The sequence below is a fragment of the Gasterosteus aculeatus genome, chromosome 21 (genome assembly GCF_964276395.1).
Source record: "Gasterosteus aculeatus chromosome 21, fGasAcu3.hap1.1, whole genome shotgun sequence".
In the NCBI taxonomy this organism is placed as follows: Eukaryota; Metazoa; Chordata; class Actinopteri; order Perciformes; family Gasterosteidae; genus Gasterosteus; species Gasterosteus aculeatus.
The window spans coordinates 2,007,031-2,023,598 of NC_135708.1; the positions used below are offsets into that span (position 1 = coordinate 2,007,031).

The window sequence follows — 16,568 nt, forward strand, 5'->3', positions numbered from 1 at the left end:
TTAATTTAAACAGATATGAATCTAAACTCTGATCTCAAAGAGACGAAACGTTACTGGTGAACGAACATCAGTCTGACAACAGATTAAACGTTAAGAACACGCAGCCTAGTTATAGTCTATATCTCATGTGTATATATACATATATACTGTATGTGTATAAGCCGAATTATAGTATAGTTTCATCTCATGTATAACTTGAATACCAGCGGGTCATTTCAAGAAGACTCCCCGAGAACAGGCCGCATATTGAGAAAGAGCCCAGATGTTTCTATCAGACTTAGTTGGACAGACTCTGACTCTTTATGTGTGACCCAGGATCCATCAGAGACCAGGACCTGGACCTGGACCTGGACCCAGCTGTGTGTCCATGAAGAGTAACCGGTCTATGGATCCTCCTCTAAAATTCAAAGATGTTGGTCCCTCTGTTGATGCAAGGTGAGGGTCTCAGGCTGATGATGAGGTGTTTCTACCAGACTCTCTGGTGGAGGTTCTGGGTTTCTTGGTCCAGGGCCCTTCAGCAGTGTCCAGTGAGGGAGGGAGAGCTCCATGGAGGACTTGGTGAGACCTGTTGGGACTAAACCAAACTGACTGGTGAAGAAAACAGTGAGCTGAAAGACTGAGCTGTTGATTCTCAGTGGGACCAGCAGGACCAGTAGACCTAAACCACTACAGGGAGTCATGTGGTCCACATCCAGACCTCACGTCATGGACCTTTACCTTGTTTTGGTCTCTGTGAGGACGGACACCATGTGAGCTGATGCTTCATGATTAGATGATGACGTGATGATGTAATCTCAGTGTTTCTTTCAGTTCACATCAGCAGAGAGGAAAGTCTCCTGAACCCAGATGTGTGTCCATGAAGAGTCATCGGTCTAAAGGTCATTGGATTAATTTCAACGATGGACGACGTTCTTATGACACAGAGTAAGTTCTTAAACAGATGAAGAACTGTTCTGATCCTCAGTCATGAATTACATAAATGTTTTTTCATTGTTTAAAGTGTTGTTTCCATGACGATCCATCATGACAGAACTCATTATCTTCATCTAACTGGTCTGTGTGTGTTTAAGTGTGAATCATTAACCATAAACATCCTCAGATGTAAACACAATGTGAGCTAGTTCCTCCACATCAGGATCAGCAGAGGTCACATCTGGAGACAGCTGCAGGTTTCTGGAGACAGATGACTGGGACTGAACATATGATTAGAATAAACTCAGTGCTCTGTGGACCAGCTGACGTGGTCTCTGGACTCCATGCAGAGGTTTGGACAAAGTATCGTCAGTAGACTCTGTGAAAAGGTCCAAAGACTAGTTTCAGGAGATCTAAGGAGACTTCTAGAGGTCAGGGGACGGACTAAAGAGGTTTGGAGTAGTTCCATAGGACTTTGGACCAGATGCAGAGGTCTGCAGACGTTGTTTTTATGACCCACAGTAGGAACTAAAACCAGATGAAACTGATGACTAACTGTCACTCAACTAATAAACTGTCCGTCATCATCGACAGTCTTCAGCATCTGGTTTCCATCATGATCAATCATGACAGAAGCCAATATCTTTAACTAATGTTGTATTGATGTTGATGGTCCAAACGCCATGTGAGCTGATGGTTCATGTTCCTCCACAGAGAGGACCAGGAGAGCTCAGAGGTTCCCACAAGTCCGTCTGCCCAGCCACATCAAACACACCTGGACTCCATCTTCATGGTGTGTACATGTACAACTACTTTAACATCTCTCAGTTCACCATCATCTCCATACTGCACTTTGTAGACCAATGGATTGTCCGTCTGTCCAACATGGACCTGATGGTGGCTTCCATGTTCTAGTTGGTGTCATTCATAGAATGTTCTGTTCCAGCTGCTGGAGGAGAACATCCTCACTTTTGTGAAGAACGAGCTGAAGAAGATCCAGAAGTTTATGAGTTCAGATTACCCAGAATGCTTAGAGAAAGAGGATGAGGAGGTGCTGGATGAAGAGCAGAGGAGGAGCAGAGAGGCCTTTGTGAAGATCTCAGTGCACTTCCTGAGGAGAATGAAGCAGGAGGAGCTGGCTGAGCGTCTGCAGAGCAGTAAGAGGATTTCTCTACAGACTTACCGTGCTGATACATGAGACCTTCACTAATGTCTCCAGAGATGGACAGAATATATTCATAGTTATTCTCTGAGGAAAGGACATGTTGAAATCTATTCTGTGACTCATTGATCTTCTTTGTTGTCTTCATCCAGGACTTCCTGCTGCAGTTTGTCAGCGTGAACTCAAATCCAACCTGAAGAAGAAGTTCCAGTGTGTGTTTGAGGGGATCGCTAAAGCAGGAAACCCAACCCTTCTGAATGAGATCTACACAGAGCTCTACATCACAGAGGGAGGGACTGCAGAGGTCAATGAAGAACATGAGGTCAGACAGATTGAAACAGCATCCAGGAGACCAGCCAGACCAGAAACAACCATCAGACAAGAAGACCTCCTCAAAGCCTCAGCTGGAGGAGAGGAACCAATCAGAACCGTGATGACTAAGGGAGTGGCTGGCATTGGGAAAACAGTCTTAACACAGAAGTTCACTCTGGACTGGGCTGAAGACAAAGACCACCAGGACATACAGTTCACATTTCCATTCACCTTCAGAGAGCTGAATGTGCTGAGAGAGAAGAAGTTCAGCTTGGTGGGACTTGTTCATCACTTCTTCAGTGAAACCAGAGCAGCAAGAATCTGCAGGTTTGAAGAGTTCCAGGTTGTGTTCATCTTTGACGGTCTGGATGAGTGTCAACTTCCTCTGGACTTCCACAACAATGAGATCCTGACTGATGTCACAGAGATCTCCTCAGTGGATGTGCTCCTCACAAACCTCATCAGGGGGAAGCTGCTTCCCTCTGCTCGCCTCTGGATCACCACACGACCTGCAGCAGCCAATCAGATCCCTCCTGAGTGTGTCAGCATGGTGACAGAGGTCAGAGGGTTCACTGACCCCCAGAAGGAGGAGTACTTCAGGAAGAGGTTCAGAGATGAGGAGCAGGCCAGCAGCATCATCTCCCACATCAAGACCTCACGAAGCCTCCACATCATGTGCCACATCCCAGTCTTCTGCTGGATCACTGCTACAGTTCTGGAGGAGATGTTGAAGACCAGAGAGGGAGGAGAGCTGCCCAAGACCCTGACTGAGATGTACATCCACTTCCTGGTGGTTCAGTCCAAAGTGAAGAAGGTCAAGTACGATGGAGGAGCTGAGACGGATCCACACTGGAGTCCAGAGAGCAGGAAGATTACCGAGTCTCTGGGAAGACTGGCCTTTGATCAGCTGCAGAAAGGCAACCTGATCTTCTATGAATCCGACCTGACAGAGTGTGGCATCGATATCAGAGCAGCCTCCGTGTACTCAGGAGTGTTCACTCAGATCTTTAGAGAGGAGAGAGGACTGTACCAGGACAAGGTGTTCTGCTTCGTCCATCTGAGTTTTCAGGAGTTTCTGGCTGCTCTTCATGTCCATCTGACCTTCTTCAGCTCTGGTGTCAATCTGCTGTCAGAAGAACAAACAACCTCCCTGGTGTCTAAACGCTTTAAACCCAATCCTGACCCAATGTGTCTCTACCAGAGTGCTGTGGACAAGGCCTTACAGAGTCCTATTGGACACCTGGACTTGTTCCTCCGCTTCCTCCTGGGTCTTTCCCTGGAACCTAATCAGACTCTCCTACGAGGTCTGCTGACACAGACAGGAAGTCGCTCACAGACCAATCAGGAGACAGTCCAGTACATCAAGGGGAAGATCAATGAGGATGTGTCTCCAGAGAAAAGCATCAATCTGTTCCACTGTCTGAATGAACTGAATGATGCTTCTCTAGTGGAGGAGATCCAATGGTTCCTTAGATCAGGACTTCTCCCCACAGAAGAACTGTCTCCTTCTCAGTGGTCAGCTCTGGTCTTCATCTTACTGTCATCAGAAGAAGATCTGGAGGTGTTTGACCTGAAGAAATACTCTGCTTCAGAGGAGGCTCTTCTGAGGCTGCTGCCAGTGGTCAAAGCCTCCAACAAAGTTCTGTAAGTACGGAGAGAGTTAGATTCATACATCAGAACTTAAATATGCTGCCATCTTTTATACTCACTGCTTCTTCTTCGTCCCTCTCTTCAGACTGAGTGGCTGTAACCTCTCAGAGAGAAGCTGTGACGCTCTGTCCTTAGTTCTCAGCTCCCAGTCCTCTAATCTGAGAGAGCTGGATCTGAGTAACAACCACCTGCAGGATTCAGGAGTGAAGCTGCTGTCTGCTGGATTGAAGAGTCCACACTGTGAACTAGAGACTCTCAGGTCAGGATTCAATTAATGTCCACTTGGTGTCTTTATTTACATCCATGGTACATTTCATGAACATAATGAACAGCATGAACATCATCATTGTTCATCAGGATTTCAGACTTCATAAAAACCTTTTTCCACCAGAAGATGAACCTTATCTATGGAGCCAGAAGATCTAATCTAAGAGACTAAACTAGGGACAAAAATCTGTATGTTTCCATCACATCAACGGATCCTTGTGGAAACAACACATTTGATACGGAGGGAATTAAAACACAATGTTGGCTCACGATAAATCATCACAGGGTCGTCCTATTAATCCTCTTATTCATGCTGTGTGATGTCATTTTAACATGGTTCATTGAGGGAAATGGGAAAAGCAGAGGTGTAAAAGAGACTGAAACTTGGATTTCTGGCGCTTCAGTGACAATCTGCTTGGAGTTTGATGGTTGCTCATTTAAGGTGTAGATGGTAACTGACATTAAATTAGCAAATAAAGATCATTTTTAATCACTTTCCTTTTTTAGTAGTCTATTCTACACTAGTACTTGTATAAACACTTAACTGGTTTCATATGAAATAGGATTTAATTTTAACACCAATGTTATTTTTCTTGTTGATTGTTTTCTCTTCAGACTGAGTGTCTGTAACCTCTCAGAGAGAAGCTGTGATGCTCTGTCCTCAGTTCTCAGCTCCCAGTCCTCTAGTCTGAGAGAGCTGGATCTGAGTAACAACCACCTGCAGGATTCAGGAGTGAAGCTGCTTTCTGCTGGATTGAAGAGTCCACATTGTGACCTGGAGACTCTCGGGTCAGATTAAGTTAAACTTGGTGTCTTTATTTACATCAATGGTACATTTATGACGTACATAAGATTCTTTCTGCTTGCATGATTTAAATCAAATATGTAATTTCCACTATTTCCATAAAATGTGTTTATTTTCAATATAATGTAAATATTTGACATTATGGAGTTAGTGGTAATGTTATCAGGTTGTTGATGTACATTAGTGGGTGTTTAGTTGTGACTGGAAACCAGTCAGTAACCATGTTAATGTGACCCCTCTGTACCTGATAGTATCTCAGTACTGCAGTGACCTTCCAGCCCTCACAGCTTCCTCAGATCATGTGACATGTGTCTTATTCTGTGTGTCTGCAGGCTGTCAGGCTGTCTGATCACAGAGGAAGGCTGTGCTTCTCTGGCCTCAGCTCTGAGCTCCAACCCCTCCCATCTGAGAGAGCTGGACCTGAGCTACAATCATCCAGGAGACTCAGGAGTGAAGCTGTTGTCTGCTGGACTGGAGGATCCTCACTGGAGACTGGAGACTCTCAGGTATGAAGAGGCTGCAGCCACAGACCATCCGTCTGGTAGAGGAGGTAGAGCTGGAAACCTTTTCTCTGTCCCACTGTCAGCCTGGTTAATAAGACCCTGACACACCAAGCTGACCTCAAACTACCAGAGACTCATCAAACTGTTTGTGTCCCACATGAGACAATCAACACAGACAGAAGTAGTGAGGAACAGTAGCCAGGATGAGCCTGAACAGGGAGGAAGGTGATGAAAATCTTGTTTCTCTGGAGCTTTGTCTTGTCTCCACGTTATAAGAGAGGACAGTGTCTCCTGACACGTTGACGGCATCATGGTGGGTTGATATGAGTCAACGTGGTCACGCTGCAGGTTTTAGAGGGAAGAGGGAAGGCTTTATTTAACCTACTTATGCAAATCATTTATCAGCAAACGTGTTTTAGAAAATGTTATCAACTTTAATTGACTGCATTTATTAAGTAATTGGGCTTTTGAACACATGAATACTGTGTAATATATTTGAACTCGCCTACAATGGGAACAGTGTTGCACTTAATGGGAGCAGTGATGCTGCTCTGGACTGAAGGACGGCTGGCAGGTCACGAGTAAGTTTGCTGGTTGAGATGCGAAGGACATCACAGAGATGTCTGTCGCTCATTTTGGTTCTCAATCTGCTTTTGTTCAGAGTTCACAGAGAAAATGTTTGCTCGCATATGTATGTTGTGCCAAACAGACTGGTCATTCTTTTTGCGTGGCGTCGCACCAGAGGAAACTTGGCCTTTTCCAAGCTCCGGTAGAAGTCGGGTAGGGAGAGGAGCTGCATCTCGATGAGTTCTAATTGCAGACTCTCTTCCACTTCTTCTGCATCCAGCAGGAAGGGAGTTGAGAACAGCTTGATTTCTTTCTCAATGACAGAAACATCTTGGAAGCGCTGATTGAATTGTGTCATAAGAGTTGTGATCACAGAAACATATTTCCCCTTTTTAGCAGAGAGGTCGGCCTTTGGATGAGCACGTTTGATTTCGGACAGCGTAGGGAAGTGCGCAAGGTTGAAGTTGCGTAGTTGTGTCTCAAAAAGACGAAGCTTCGCACAGAAAGTTGTGGTACAAGCTGGTCTTTGCCTTGTATGCTCTTGTTCAGTGAGTTCAGATGACCAGTAAGATCAACTAGAAAGGCAATAAGGGAATAAAACCGCTTCAGCACGGAGCCGCGACTAAGCCAGCGCACGTCACAATGATAGAGTACGTCCCCGTATTCAGCATCGACATCAGATAGGAAAGCTTAGTTCTCTGTGGTAGAGCCCTCGTGCTCGAATTATGTTGACAGTTTTCACAACTGTGGTCATCACATCGCCAAGCTGGACTGTCTTGGCACAGAGAGCTTCTTGGTGGATGATACAGTGCAATTTTACAGCCTCGCCTCCACTCTCTGGCACCTTGGCGCACACCATAGATGCCATTCCTTTGGGCTCGCCTGTCATAGCGGGAGCCCCGTCCGTTGCAACTCCACACAGCTCGTCACATTTAAGTTCCATCTTGTCAATTGCACCTGACGCGGCTTCAAAAATGTCCTCACCCGTTGTTGTGCCCTTTAGACTCCGAAGATCAAGCAGCTCCTCCGTGATGCAAAAGTCATCGTCAACTCCCCACAAAGAAATGAACAGTTGTGCGGCGTCTGTTGCATCTTTCATCACATGCAATGGAGTAAAAGTCAAAAGCACAAGCTTTATGTGACACTTGATTCTGTATGTTGGCTGACAAGTCTTCGATTCAACGCACAATTGTGTTTGTGGACATGCTCACGTTGTTGAATTCCTGCATCTTTTCAGGGCACATTATTCCAGCGACTTTAATGAGGCACTGTTTAACCAAGTCACCGTCTGAGAAAGCTTTCCCGCGGCGCGCTATGAGTTGAGCTACCTCATAGCTAGCTATTGTAGCGTTTTCTTGTGTGTTGTTAGCAGGGTAAAAGTACTGTTGTTGAGCCTGCAGGTTAGCTGCCATGTGCTGGACTTTGTCCTCTCGCTCAGCAGCAGTGTAGGACGTGAAGGTCGGATGCTTGGTTTCGTAGTGATGCAGTTTTTATCATTAAGGGGAGAAAAGAATCCAAACCTAAATGGCTCTGTGTGAAAAAGTGATGAAAACATGAATGAAGTGAGGTTCATCACATCTTTGGAAAGCCCAGTTCCATTTCTCCAGCCACAGCCGTTCTCAATCTAGAAATCACTTAAATAGGAGCTGCCTGACAAAGTGAAGTAGACCACAAGATCCTCACAAGCGAGACATCAGGCTGCGATCCAAAGACATTCAGGAACAAATGAGGAACAAAGTCATTGAGATCCATCAGTGTGGAAAAGGTGACAAAGCCATTTGTAAAGTTTTGGGACTCCAGCGAACCACAGGGAGAGACATTGTCCACAAATGGGGACAACATGGAAACATGCACATTGTGTGAATACTGAATGGTCTGTATCTGCTTTATCTTTATGAAACAGTTTAATGTGAATGTTCCTTTGCACACGTCCCATGAAGCTTGATCTGTAGCATGACGTCATTTCTCCCGTTTGAATTCACATCTGGTGAAAGTACAGTGACAGGTCCATTTCTTATTTGTTATCCATTCATCTTCTTCATGAATATATTCCAGCACCTCGTCGCTGTGTGACGCCTGACTGACAGTCTGTGGTCGTCTGTAAGTAGTGGTAGAAGAAGAAGAGGTGCTCCATGTGGACATGAAGGACAAAGCTGTGTGTGAGAGTGATGTAATGTCCATGTCTCCATGCTGCTCTGACCCCCCTCCTCCTTTCAGGGTGGAGCCTGATGGAGTCCGATGGTTGAGACCAGGTCTGAGGAAGTGTAAGTGTGCTTTGATTCATGAAGATTCAACCATCTTCACACTGTGACATCACTCATTCACCTCTGTGATGTCATCATCAACGTGTCAGTAGATGAACACATGATTAATAACTGCAGCTGTATTGTGTCTTGTTCTCTCATCAGATTCCTGTGAACTCACAATCGACACAAACACAGTAAACACACAACTCAAACTGTCTGACAACAACAGGAAGGTGACACATGTGGAGGAGGATCAGTCACATCCTGATCATCCAGACAGATTTGACTTCTGGCCTCAGCTGCTGTGTAGAACTGGTCTGACTGGTCGCTGTTACTGGGAGGTCGAGTGGAGAGGAAGAGTTTATGTATCAGTGAGTTACAGAGGAATCAGGAGGAAAGGAAACAGTTGTGACTGTGTGTTTGGATGCAATGATCAGTCCTGGAGTCTGATCTGCTCTGATGGAGGTTACTCTGTCTGTCACAATAAGACAGAAACATCCATCACCTCCTCCTCCTCCTCCTCCTCCTCCTCCTCTGGTAGAGTAGCAGTGTATGTGGACTGTCCTGCTGGCTCTCTGTCCTTCTACAGAGTCTCCTCTGACACACTGATCCACCTCCACACCTTCAGCACCACATTCACTGAACCTCTTTATCCTGGGTTCTGGTTCAGTTCTGGTTCCTCAGTGTCTCTGTGTCCTCTTCAGGAGGGAGAGTCTCCTCCTGGTGGAGAACCTTCCTCTCTGCTCACCACATAGTTCAGTCTGTACAGCTGATGGTGGTTCATGTGGGTGTAGATGCAGGTGGAGCAGGTGAGGGGTACCTGAGCTGGTCTGGACTCTGGGGGGTCCACAGCTCTCTGGGACTCAGATGGAAGTGTGAAAGAGCTCAGCTTAATGCTGCTGTGCTCCTTCAATCAATAGATGATCATTTAGATATTGGCTCCTAATTAGGCTTTAATCTTCATCTTTATGTGTTCAAGAAGACATTTTATAAGACGCTCTTTCATCTGTCCCCCCATATGAGACAAATGTGTCCTTATGTGTGTGTGCGCTTCATCAGCAATAATAAAAACAAGGTGAAGAAGGAAAATATGAATGTGTAATTCTTTTTGAGCCCATTTTAACTTCAAATCTTTCTAAATCTGTTGAGTGAAATCAAATCTAATTTCACATAATCAGGTTTGTTTTGAACAAGAAGCTTTTTAATGGTTCAGCAAACCTCTCAAGGAAATATTGAATATGCGTTACTTGTGTTTTTATTCCCTATAATGTCATTTACAACATTTACTCCATGTGTTACTTTAACAGAAATAGAATTGTTTGGCTCTAATGTTAATAAATGACTTTTATTGGAAACAACTGTACATGTTTAAACAGGCCATCAAATAATGATGTCCAGGGCTGATATGAAGGTCCAAGGTGATTCTATGTGGACGTTTCTCCAGGTTTCATGGCTCGGCTCGACCTCCTCACGCACAAACGCATGAGGACCGTCACCGACTACTTCCTGGCTCCCTGATGGGAAGCTTCCGGATGCTGGTTTGCAACGTTCTTGAAGAGTTAAAGGTAACTGACCTTTAAAGGCCGACTAACCTGTGAGATCCATCTCTCATGGATATGTAGGTTTGTGCATCCTGCTGCTCCTTCACTGCACTATATTCTGTAGTGATGCTTTTACACTGATTATCCAACTTGATGTAATGCCTTTGGTACATCTGCTCATCCAGATGTGCAATGGCAGGGAAAGGCCAATCTATGGATGTAAACCAAAGTCGGTGTCTGGTGAGGCTGTGGTACAGAACTTCAGCCTGTGCATCACGGCTCAGCTAACTGGCTCTCTGCTGTTTCCTGTCAATAAGCATCCAAACTGAAAGAACTCATTCCCCATGTGGGCCTGAGTTCCACAGTGAGTCCGTGCATCTGAAGCTCAGTCAATCAGCAAGTGTGACATGTGGGGAACAAAGAAGTTAGTGACAATACTACAGGCAGCCTGAATGTAGAACTTCTGGATGATCCTCCTTCCTCCAGCACATGAAGCAGCTGCAGAGTTACAAACATGAGTGTGAAAGGAAGGCCACACGTGTGCCTGTTTGCTGTGAAGGAGAGATGTTCAGGCCAGGAGATAACGTACAATAAGGGGATTCTTGTTGGCCGTGGCGCTCAATGCTGCCTTTATGATCCCTTTTATTCCCCATATGTGTGTTTTTACAAGTTAACCGGCCCTTAAAGTCCCAGTAAAAGTGAAGCAGAGCCATTTGACCTTCTGTATTTAGCTGCTCCAACAGCAGAAGATGCTTTGGTTGCATTTTGTGTCAATCATGTGAGTTAGAAAGTATTCTTCTTTCACACAGCGAGACGCTACATGTGGCTCATTGGGAGAATACAGTAGTACACGACTGTCTCACATTCACTTTATACTTCTCCACACTGGAGGACAAACACAAGCTGATGGCGTGTTTCTACCCGCCAGAGGACACTTCTGTCTTTTCAGGGTGTCTCAGAAAAAGTCAAAAATCTCAAAGCTTCTCCTGGCAATGGAGAAAGGATCTCTTGGAAGAAGGAAAATCTCTTGAGGAGATTGAGATTGAAGGCATCTACCAGATTTATGAACTTTATTGGTTATTTTAAAAATGGTTACAAAGGGAATTACGGGAAGATAAATTCAACAACCAAGCAGTGTGACGGGGTGAGTGTGCTCATCAAACATGCTTTTCTTTAGATGAAGTGGAACCAGACGTCCAAGAACTGGAGACGAATTGGAGATGATGAAGATCGAGAAGATGACGACGATGATGTTGATGAAGATGGAAATGGTGAAACGTCTCATCCTGTCCATGGATTAAGAGCTATGTAATGAACATGTGGTCTTCTAGTGTCCATTAGTACAACATGTGAGATTGGACACTGGAGCAAACATACCAGACCATACTGGAGAAGATGGTGCTTCTCTGTCAAGACATCGTTGGTAACATCAGAATAATGAAGTGAATTCTTATTCAGCTCCACCATGAGATGTTTTGTTGAGGGACACATGAGTGAAGGGCGACAGGGAGAAAGAGTTTAACTGTGATCTTCATTCTTCTTACAGTCCCTGAGACAGAAGGGACATGTGGTGGGACATGTCGTCTTCTGTTGACACTCATTGGCTGAGAGTTTGGAAGCCAAACAGAATTGAACATATATATATATATATACATATATGTTGTGTTGTGACTAGAATGTGACCTGTAGCCTTTAAAGGCTTCCTAATAAAGATGAGACACAGTTGTCATGAAGCCTCAGACCAACATGTACAGCTAATGTCCACTAGATGGCGCCGTTTCATTTGCAAGCTGCAGTGTTGCGTGTTGACAAGCCGAGTGGTCCCGTGCACCTAAACACACGTTCAGTGAGCACGGTGCTGTATTTTCTCACGCAGGTACTTTGGGACACCTTGCAGAGTGGTTTATGAATCCCTGCTGTCACAGACTAACATGTGGAGAACCATGGCTGGCTGCACCATGGGAGGACAGAGGTGTCTGTACCAGGTGTGTGTGGATGACAACGATAGTCCCAATTATTGGTCCACACCAAAACAACCAAACACTGTCACGTGACACAAACCATCTGTGAGAACAAGGCTGTTGCCTGGCAACGCTAATGACTGAATGTCCACAAACTCTTCTTGTGGTGCCGTCACAAGGTCTACATTCATGGTTCATATATTCAGGGTCACTACAGACTGAACTCCCAAGGCTTTCATGCTACTTTGATGGATTTCTAGGGGAGAACATATAGTAGCTAGTAAGAGAAGAGGAGAGCAGGCCAAGGACGGGCTTTATAAATACTAATGTGCCCCAAGTATCCAGAGACTAATGAAGGCCACTAAATGGTACCCAACCATTGGTCAACTTGTGTTATTAAGTTGGTAAGACGAGTGTGTTACAGCCACAGAGGCTGACAAACACCAACCGATGAACTGCAGAGGATTTGATTACAATAAATAACGTGTAGAAGGTAGAAATTGAAGCGCTTCTCTTAAATAGTTTGAACAGGTCACTTTGTTTACATAATGTGATTAAGGTGGTTGACCGTCAGCGACCTTGTGAAAACATGTGAGACCGTTGCTGTCTGTCTGTGACACACACACGTATTTCAGCTGAAAGTGTATTTAGTTCATGTCTTTCAGTCTTTTATATGAAAGTGTAAGTGAGTGAAATGACTTTTAGTTAACTAGTACGTGTTCTCTGTGCAGCTGCAGTCTGCTTGTGTCCACTTCATAGCAGCCAAACACACCACTCCCTTCACACGCTACGTGGAGCACATCAACTACCGGCTGGCCTCCTGTCACTTCTTCTCCTGCTGTCACCTTTCCGTAGCTTTTCACTCCCAACTAAAGTGCTGACTCAGGTAATGATGCATGGCTGACGGGGAGATCACAGCGTTTTTACTGCAGACACACCGAGCCAGACCAGGAAGCCAAGTCACATCGAGTTGTTTTGTCATTTGTGAAGAGTAATAAACGGGAACATCAGCCAAAGAGACCAAAGACCTGCAATGTCTTTGTGAAAGGGAGTAAGGAAGAGGATCTTCTCCTGCAGCCAGCCGAGTGGCTGCAGGAGAAGCACAGTGTCTCTTTCTCTTTCATTTAACACAGAGCTGTAACTGTCTGCAGGCCATGTCCACCTCTGAGACCTGGTATGCCGTTAAAGACCACGGCACCAACTACTGCAACATCTACGAGCTCATCCAAGGTACTACAGAGTTATTAGTATTATGCTCAGAGGAAATCACATCACATTCATACATGGACTGATGGAGGTTGTTTAGGAGAAACACCTCATGTCCCATTTTACCAAGAAACATTAAACAATAATGTTAATAATGAATCAATGTGAATGAATGAGAGTGGTGATTAGCAGCATTAACCACACAGTCTGATGATCCTCATACCGCCGTCTCCTTTGTTGAACAGGAAGTGGTCTAACCCAAGCCAGAGGTCACAGAGAGGTCACCAGTGACTTCCTGTGTCCCCAACGCTCCTCTGCTAACTGATATTCAGCTTATACATCAACATGCTGCTTGTTACTGTTGTATTTGGGAGTTTGTTCTGTTTCCATTGAGGAATAGACCCCTTGGGGGTGATAAAGGATGACTTTACCTGATATGAAGTGAACACTGCAAACACGAGCTTCTTTGATCGTAGCATTGTCCCAGTCTGCCCGTTTAAAGCCACAGACGTCGTCTATTTTTTGAAAAGGATGAGATCCTGCAAGAATCCTAAAAAACTTGAGTCCACAACTGGTGCGATTTGCCGTCCACGACGCAACAAGTGGGCATTTTGAAGAGAAAATGTTTCGTTTACACACGATCGCTGGAAGTTCACGGAACTTTCTGACCCCGACATGCGCACTACGCACTTCGAATTCTCCTGTGACGTCATCCGTGAAGAGGTCTATAAATACCTAATGAATATACTGTATAACTGTACCCAATATGCTCTATGTTGTCTTCGCTACGGTGTAGCAACCGCGGCTATTCAACTAGCTAAACTCTTCCTCCAAATGACGCGTTGAGTCGTAGTAGCTTCTCAAGCTGTTTACTGTGGCTCTTTATATCATGTCACAGACAGAAGAGTGAAAACTGTAACAAACACCAGGTACACAATAGTTTAGTCATACGTAAACATATGTCAATAAAACGTTTTTAATTACAGTCATCAAATCCCCTTTTACTGTAAATATGCATCTTAACTTTTACATTACAATTAAAACAATGAAATGATCAACTTACGACGTTGCTTCTGCAGCATTTACGATGTGGATTGCCATGGATGACCAAAGCATGTTGGCTAATTCTACCATCTTTCTCTAACCACTAACAGGAAACTAACCCCGGAACTCCTACGGCATGAAACCATTTCAGAATAAAAGCTTGTACAAAATAAAAGCCTAATGCCTAAAAGGCAGCACATGCTCATTTCATGTATTTGTACACACTGATCATACATCATTCAGTGAGGACTCCCATGCACCTATTCCTCCCATGACATGAGATCTGCTGATGAGAGGATGAGAGGCATTTATAATGGGCCCTTATACCTTCAATTGACTCAGACAGAACAAATAGTAATTAACCAGTTGTGGGTTTGCAGCAGGTTCTGGTAACACAACGTAGTGTTTGACCTCATAGAAGACAAGACATTTTTTAGAGACTAAATAGAAACACGTTCAGGTTCTCCTGAAGTAAAATGCATCTCTTTGGATTCCTGTTGTTAAGCTCTAAACCTCTAGCAGCTTGTAGCATATTATAATACGGGTAGATGAAATGGAGCGCTCTGATTGGTTGAGAGTGAGTCACGGTGCATTATTGAGCCATAATGTACAGTTGCTGGTCACATTGACCCGAGCGTTCCGTATCACTGCACACAAAGTAACAGGTCAGATTTTGTGCCGTTAGTTGACATTTCAGTGTTCAGCTCAGTGGCGATCGCCGAGAAGAGACCAGAAATCCCACAAATGATCAGTTTGGGTCAACGCGAGCTTCCACAACCGGACAATGAAGGTGGACGTCATGAGCGATGTGAATGAAGGAGACGCTGCAGCACCCGATGCTGTTTACCTGCACGTACGGGGACTATTTTGTCTCTAGACTCCTGAAATGAGACACACAACGTTTGTTGGCTACAACTGTTTAGTGCTGAAAGCAGCTATTTACTTACTATTCATAATGTGGCTGGTAACCGTATTATAAAAGCAGCACTTTATCTTCAATAATGTAAGAGTTGGGGGGCGTTGTTAGGCCCGACGCGCAGCGGAGAACTGCTCCATCATTGGAGGATGAAGTACAGCCTATAAGGCGATGGGTTAGTTTAAACATAAAGGAATAAAAGTTACATTTCAACTTTAAGATAAAGTACACCAGCCAACAGAAAGTGACGAGTGAGGTGAGAAATAAAGTGAGCGGTGGAACGTCAGAGTCAGTCCGTGTTGATGAAGGCGGCGTTCTCCATGTTGTGTCACATGGAGCGTCGTTGGCCAGCGGCGTGCAAACCGTTCTCCACGCAGACGACTCGTACCATGTAGATCTGTTCATGTGCTGCAAAGTGACGATGACTCTATAACGGACCATGAACTGGACATCGTGGTCTCCGTGGCAGGAAATGGAAGCGGAGGCGGTGGGGCCCGTTTAAAACTAGGAAACATCCCCTATGATCAGATATTGTCTTCTGTACGCAGCAAACAACAGGGATAACAATCTGTGTTTAGCACGTTTCATCCGCCCAGACAAGGACGCTCCTTCTAAATGAACATACGCCGATGTGGCGGCTTTTGAAAGGTATCTGGGGCTAAAGGTCATCATCTTCCACCATGTGACAGGTCGTAAACGCCTGCAGGGCTTCAGAACACACGACACACCCCACCTGCAGACAGTGTGGCTCCATCTATACAATGAGCACCAGCACAGGATTGGAAATAAGACATAACGGTAAGCACCTTGTGAGGAACGACACAAGACCAGAACACACAGCTTATACATCCATAGCCCACAATGCATCTGGTTTGACAACTCTATCATACTGGAGTATCTTGTAAAACAGAAGATCCGGCCCACGGTGGTCATGAGTGGGCGTCACACTGATGTATGACAACGCAGACCAGCAGACATCAGAAGACTCACTTAGTTTTCTACGCATGCGTTTGGCACAAACACCCGCGGCGTTGGGGTTTGAGGATCAGGAAAAAGGTTATTTTCCACACAAGTTCAACACGAGGGCGAATGAATACTGCGTTGGCAGAGACCCCGACCCGTCTTACTACGGGTACGAGACGTGTGACACTGAACAAACTTCATTCATGAGGTGGTGCAGCACAGTTTGTGGAGAGAAATGTGATTTCCAGGCAGAGCTCAGCCTGCTGTGTCAATGATGTGGAGGCGTTGTGGAGCGCGTGCTCCATTCATGGTGGAACATTCCTAGAACGCACGCAGCTCCACCCTGTTCCTCTCACCACTTTGCCATCCAGCTGTTTGGGTGTGTTCAGAACCTTGTTCCTCCCGCGGGACACGGTGGCTCTGACACACGAGGGGCTCCACAAGACACAAGAAGACGTATTGTGATGTTTCCATGCAGTGGCCTGAATACGTGTCCCACACGGAGAATATTGA

At 45.2% G+C, this 16,568-nt stretch overlaps 2 protein-coding genes across 6 annotated transcripts in view; both read left to right on the forward strand.

Moving 5' to 3' along the window:
* Positions 1 to 454: 454 nt before the first annotated feature.
* LOC144390289 (protein NLRC3-like) overlaps positions 455 to 16,568 on the forward strand; it is a 44,260-nt gene continuing 28,146 nt past the window's right edge. Inside the window, exon 1 of one of the 3 annotated variants that reach the window (XM_078096776.1) lies at positions 455 to 924. The gene's annotated coding sequence lies outside the window, so the exon portion shown is untranslated. The remainder of the gene's footprint in view (positions 925 to 16,568) is intronic. The other 2 variants (XM_078096777.1, XM_078096778.1) reach the window with 2 other exon arrangements.
* On the forward strand, positions 2,229 to 8,593 carry LOC144390299 (protein NLRC3-like). 3 transcript variants are annotated; one of them, XM_078096787.1, is made up of 4 exons: positions 2,229 to 4,030; positions 4,122 to 4,295; positions 4,919 to 5,092; positions 5,441 to 8,593. In XM_078096787.1, the coding sequence occupies exons 1-4, from the start codon at positions 2,508 to 2,510 to the stop codon at positions 5,712 to 5,714; spliced, it is 2,145 nt and encodes a 714-aa protein (XP_077952913.1). In that variant the 5' UTR covers positions 2,229 to 2,507; the 3' UTR covers positions 5,715 to 8,593. The 3 variants fall into 3 exon arrangements, with proteins under 3 accessions (XP_077952913.1, XP_077952914.1, XP_077952915.1); XM_078096788.1 differs by lacking the exon at positions 4,919 to 5,092 and having other exon boundaries at positions 5,441 to 7,109; XM_078096789.1 differs by lacking the exon at positions 4,122 to 4,295 and having other exon boundaries at positions 5,441 to 7,109.

Excerpts from the sequence above, each read along its gene's own strand:
- LOC144390299 (XM_078096787.1), top strand. The coding sequence starts at position 2,508 with ATGACTAAGGGAGTGGCTGGCATTGGGAAAACAGTCTTAACACAGAAG. Across the intron at positions 4,031-4,121 it reads AAAGCCTCCAACAAAGTTCT|ACTGAGTGGCTGTAACCTCT; the intron begins GTAAGTACGGAG and ends CCCTCTCTTCAG. Across the intron at positions 5,093-5,440 it reads TGTGACCTGGAGACTCTCGG|GCTGTCAGGCTGTCTGATCA; the intron begins GTCAGATTAAGT and ends GTGTGTCTGCAG.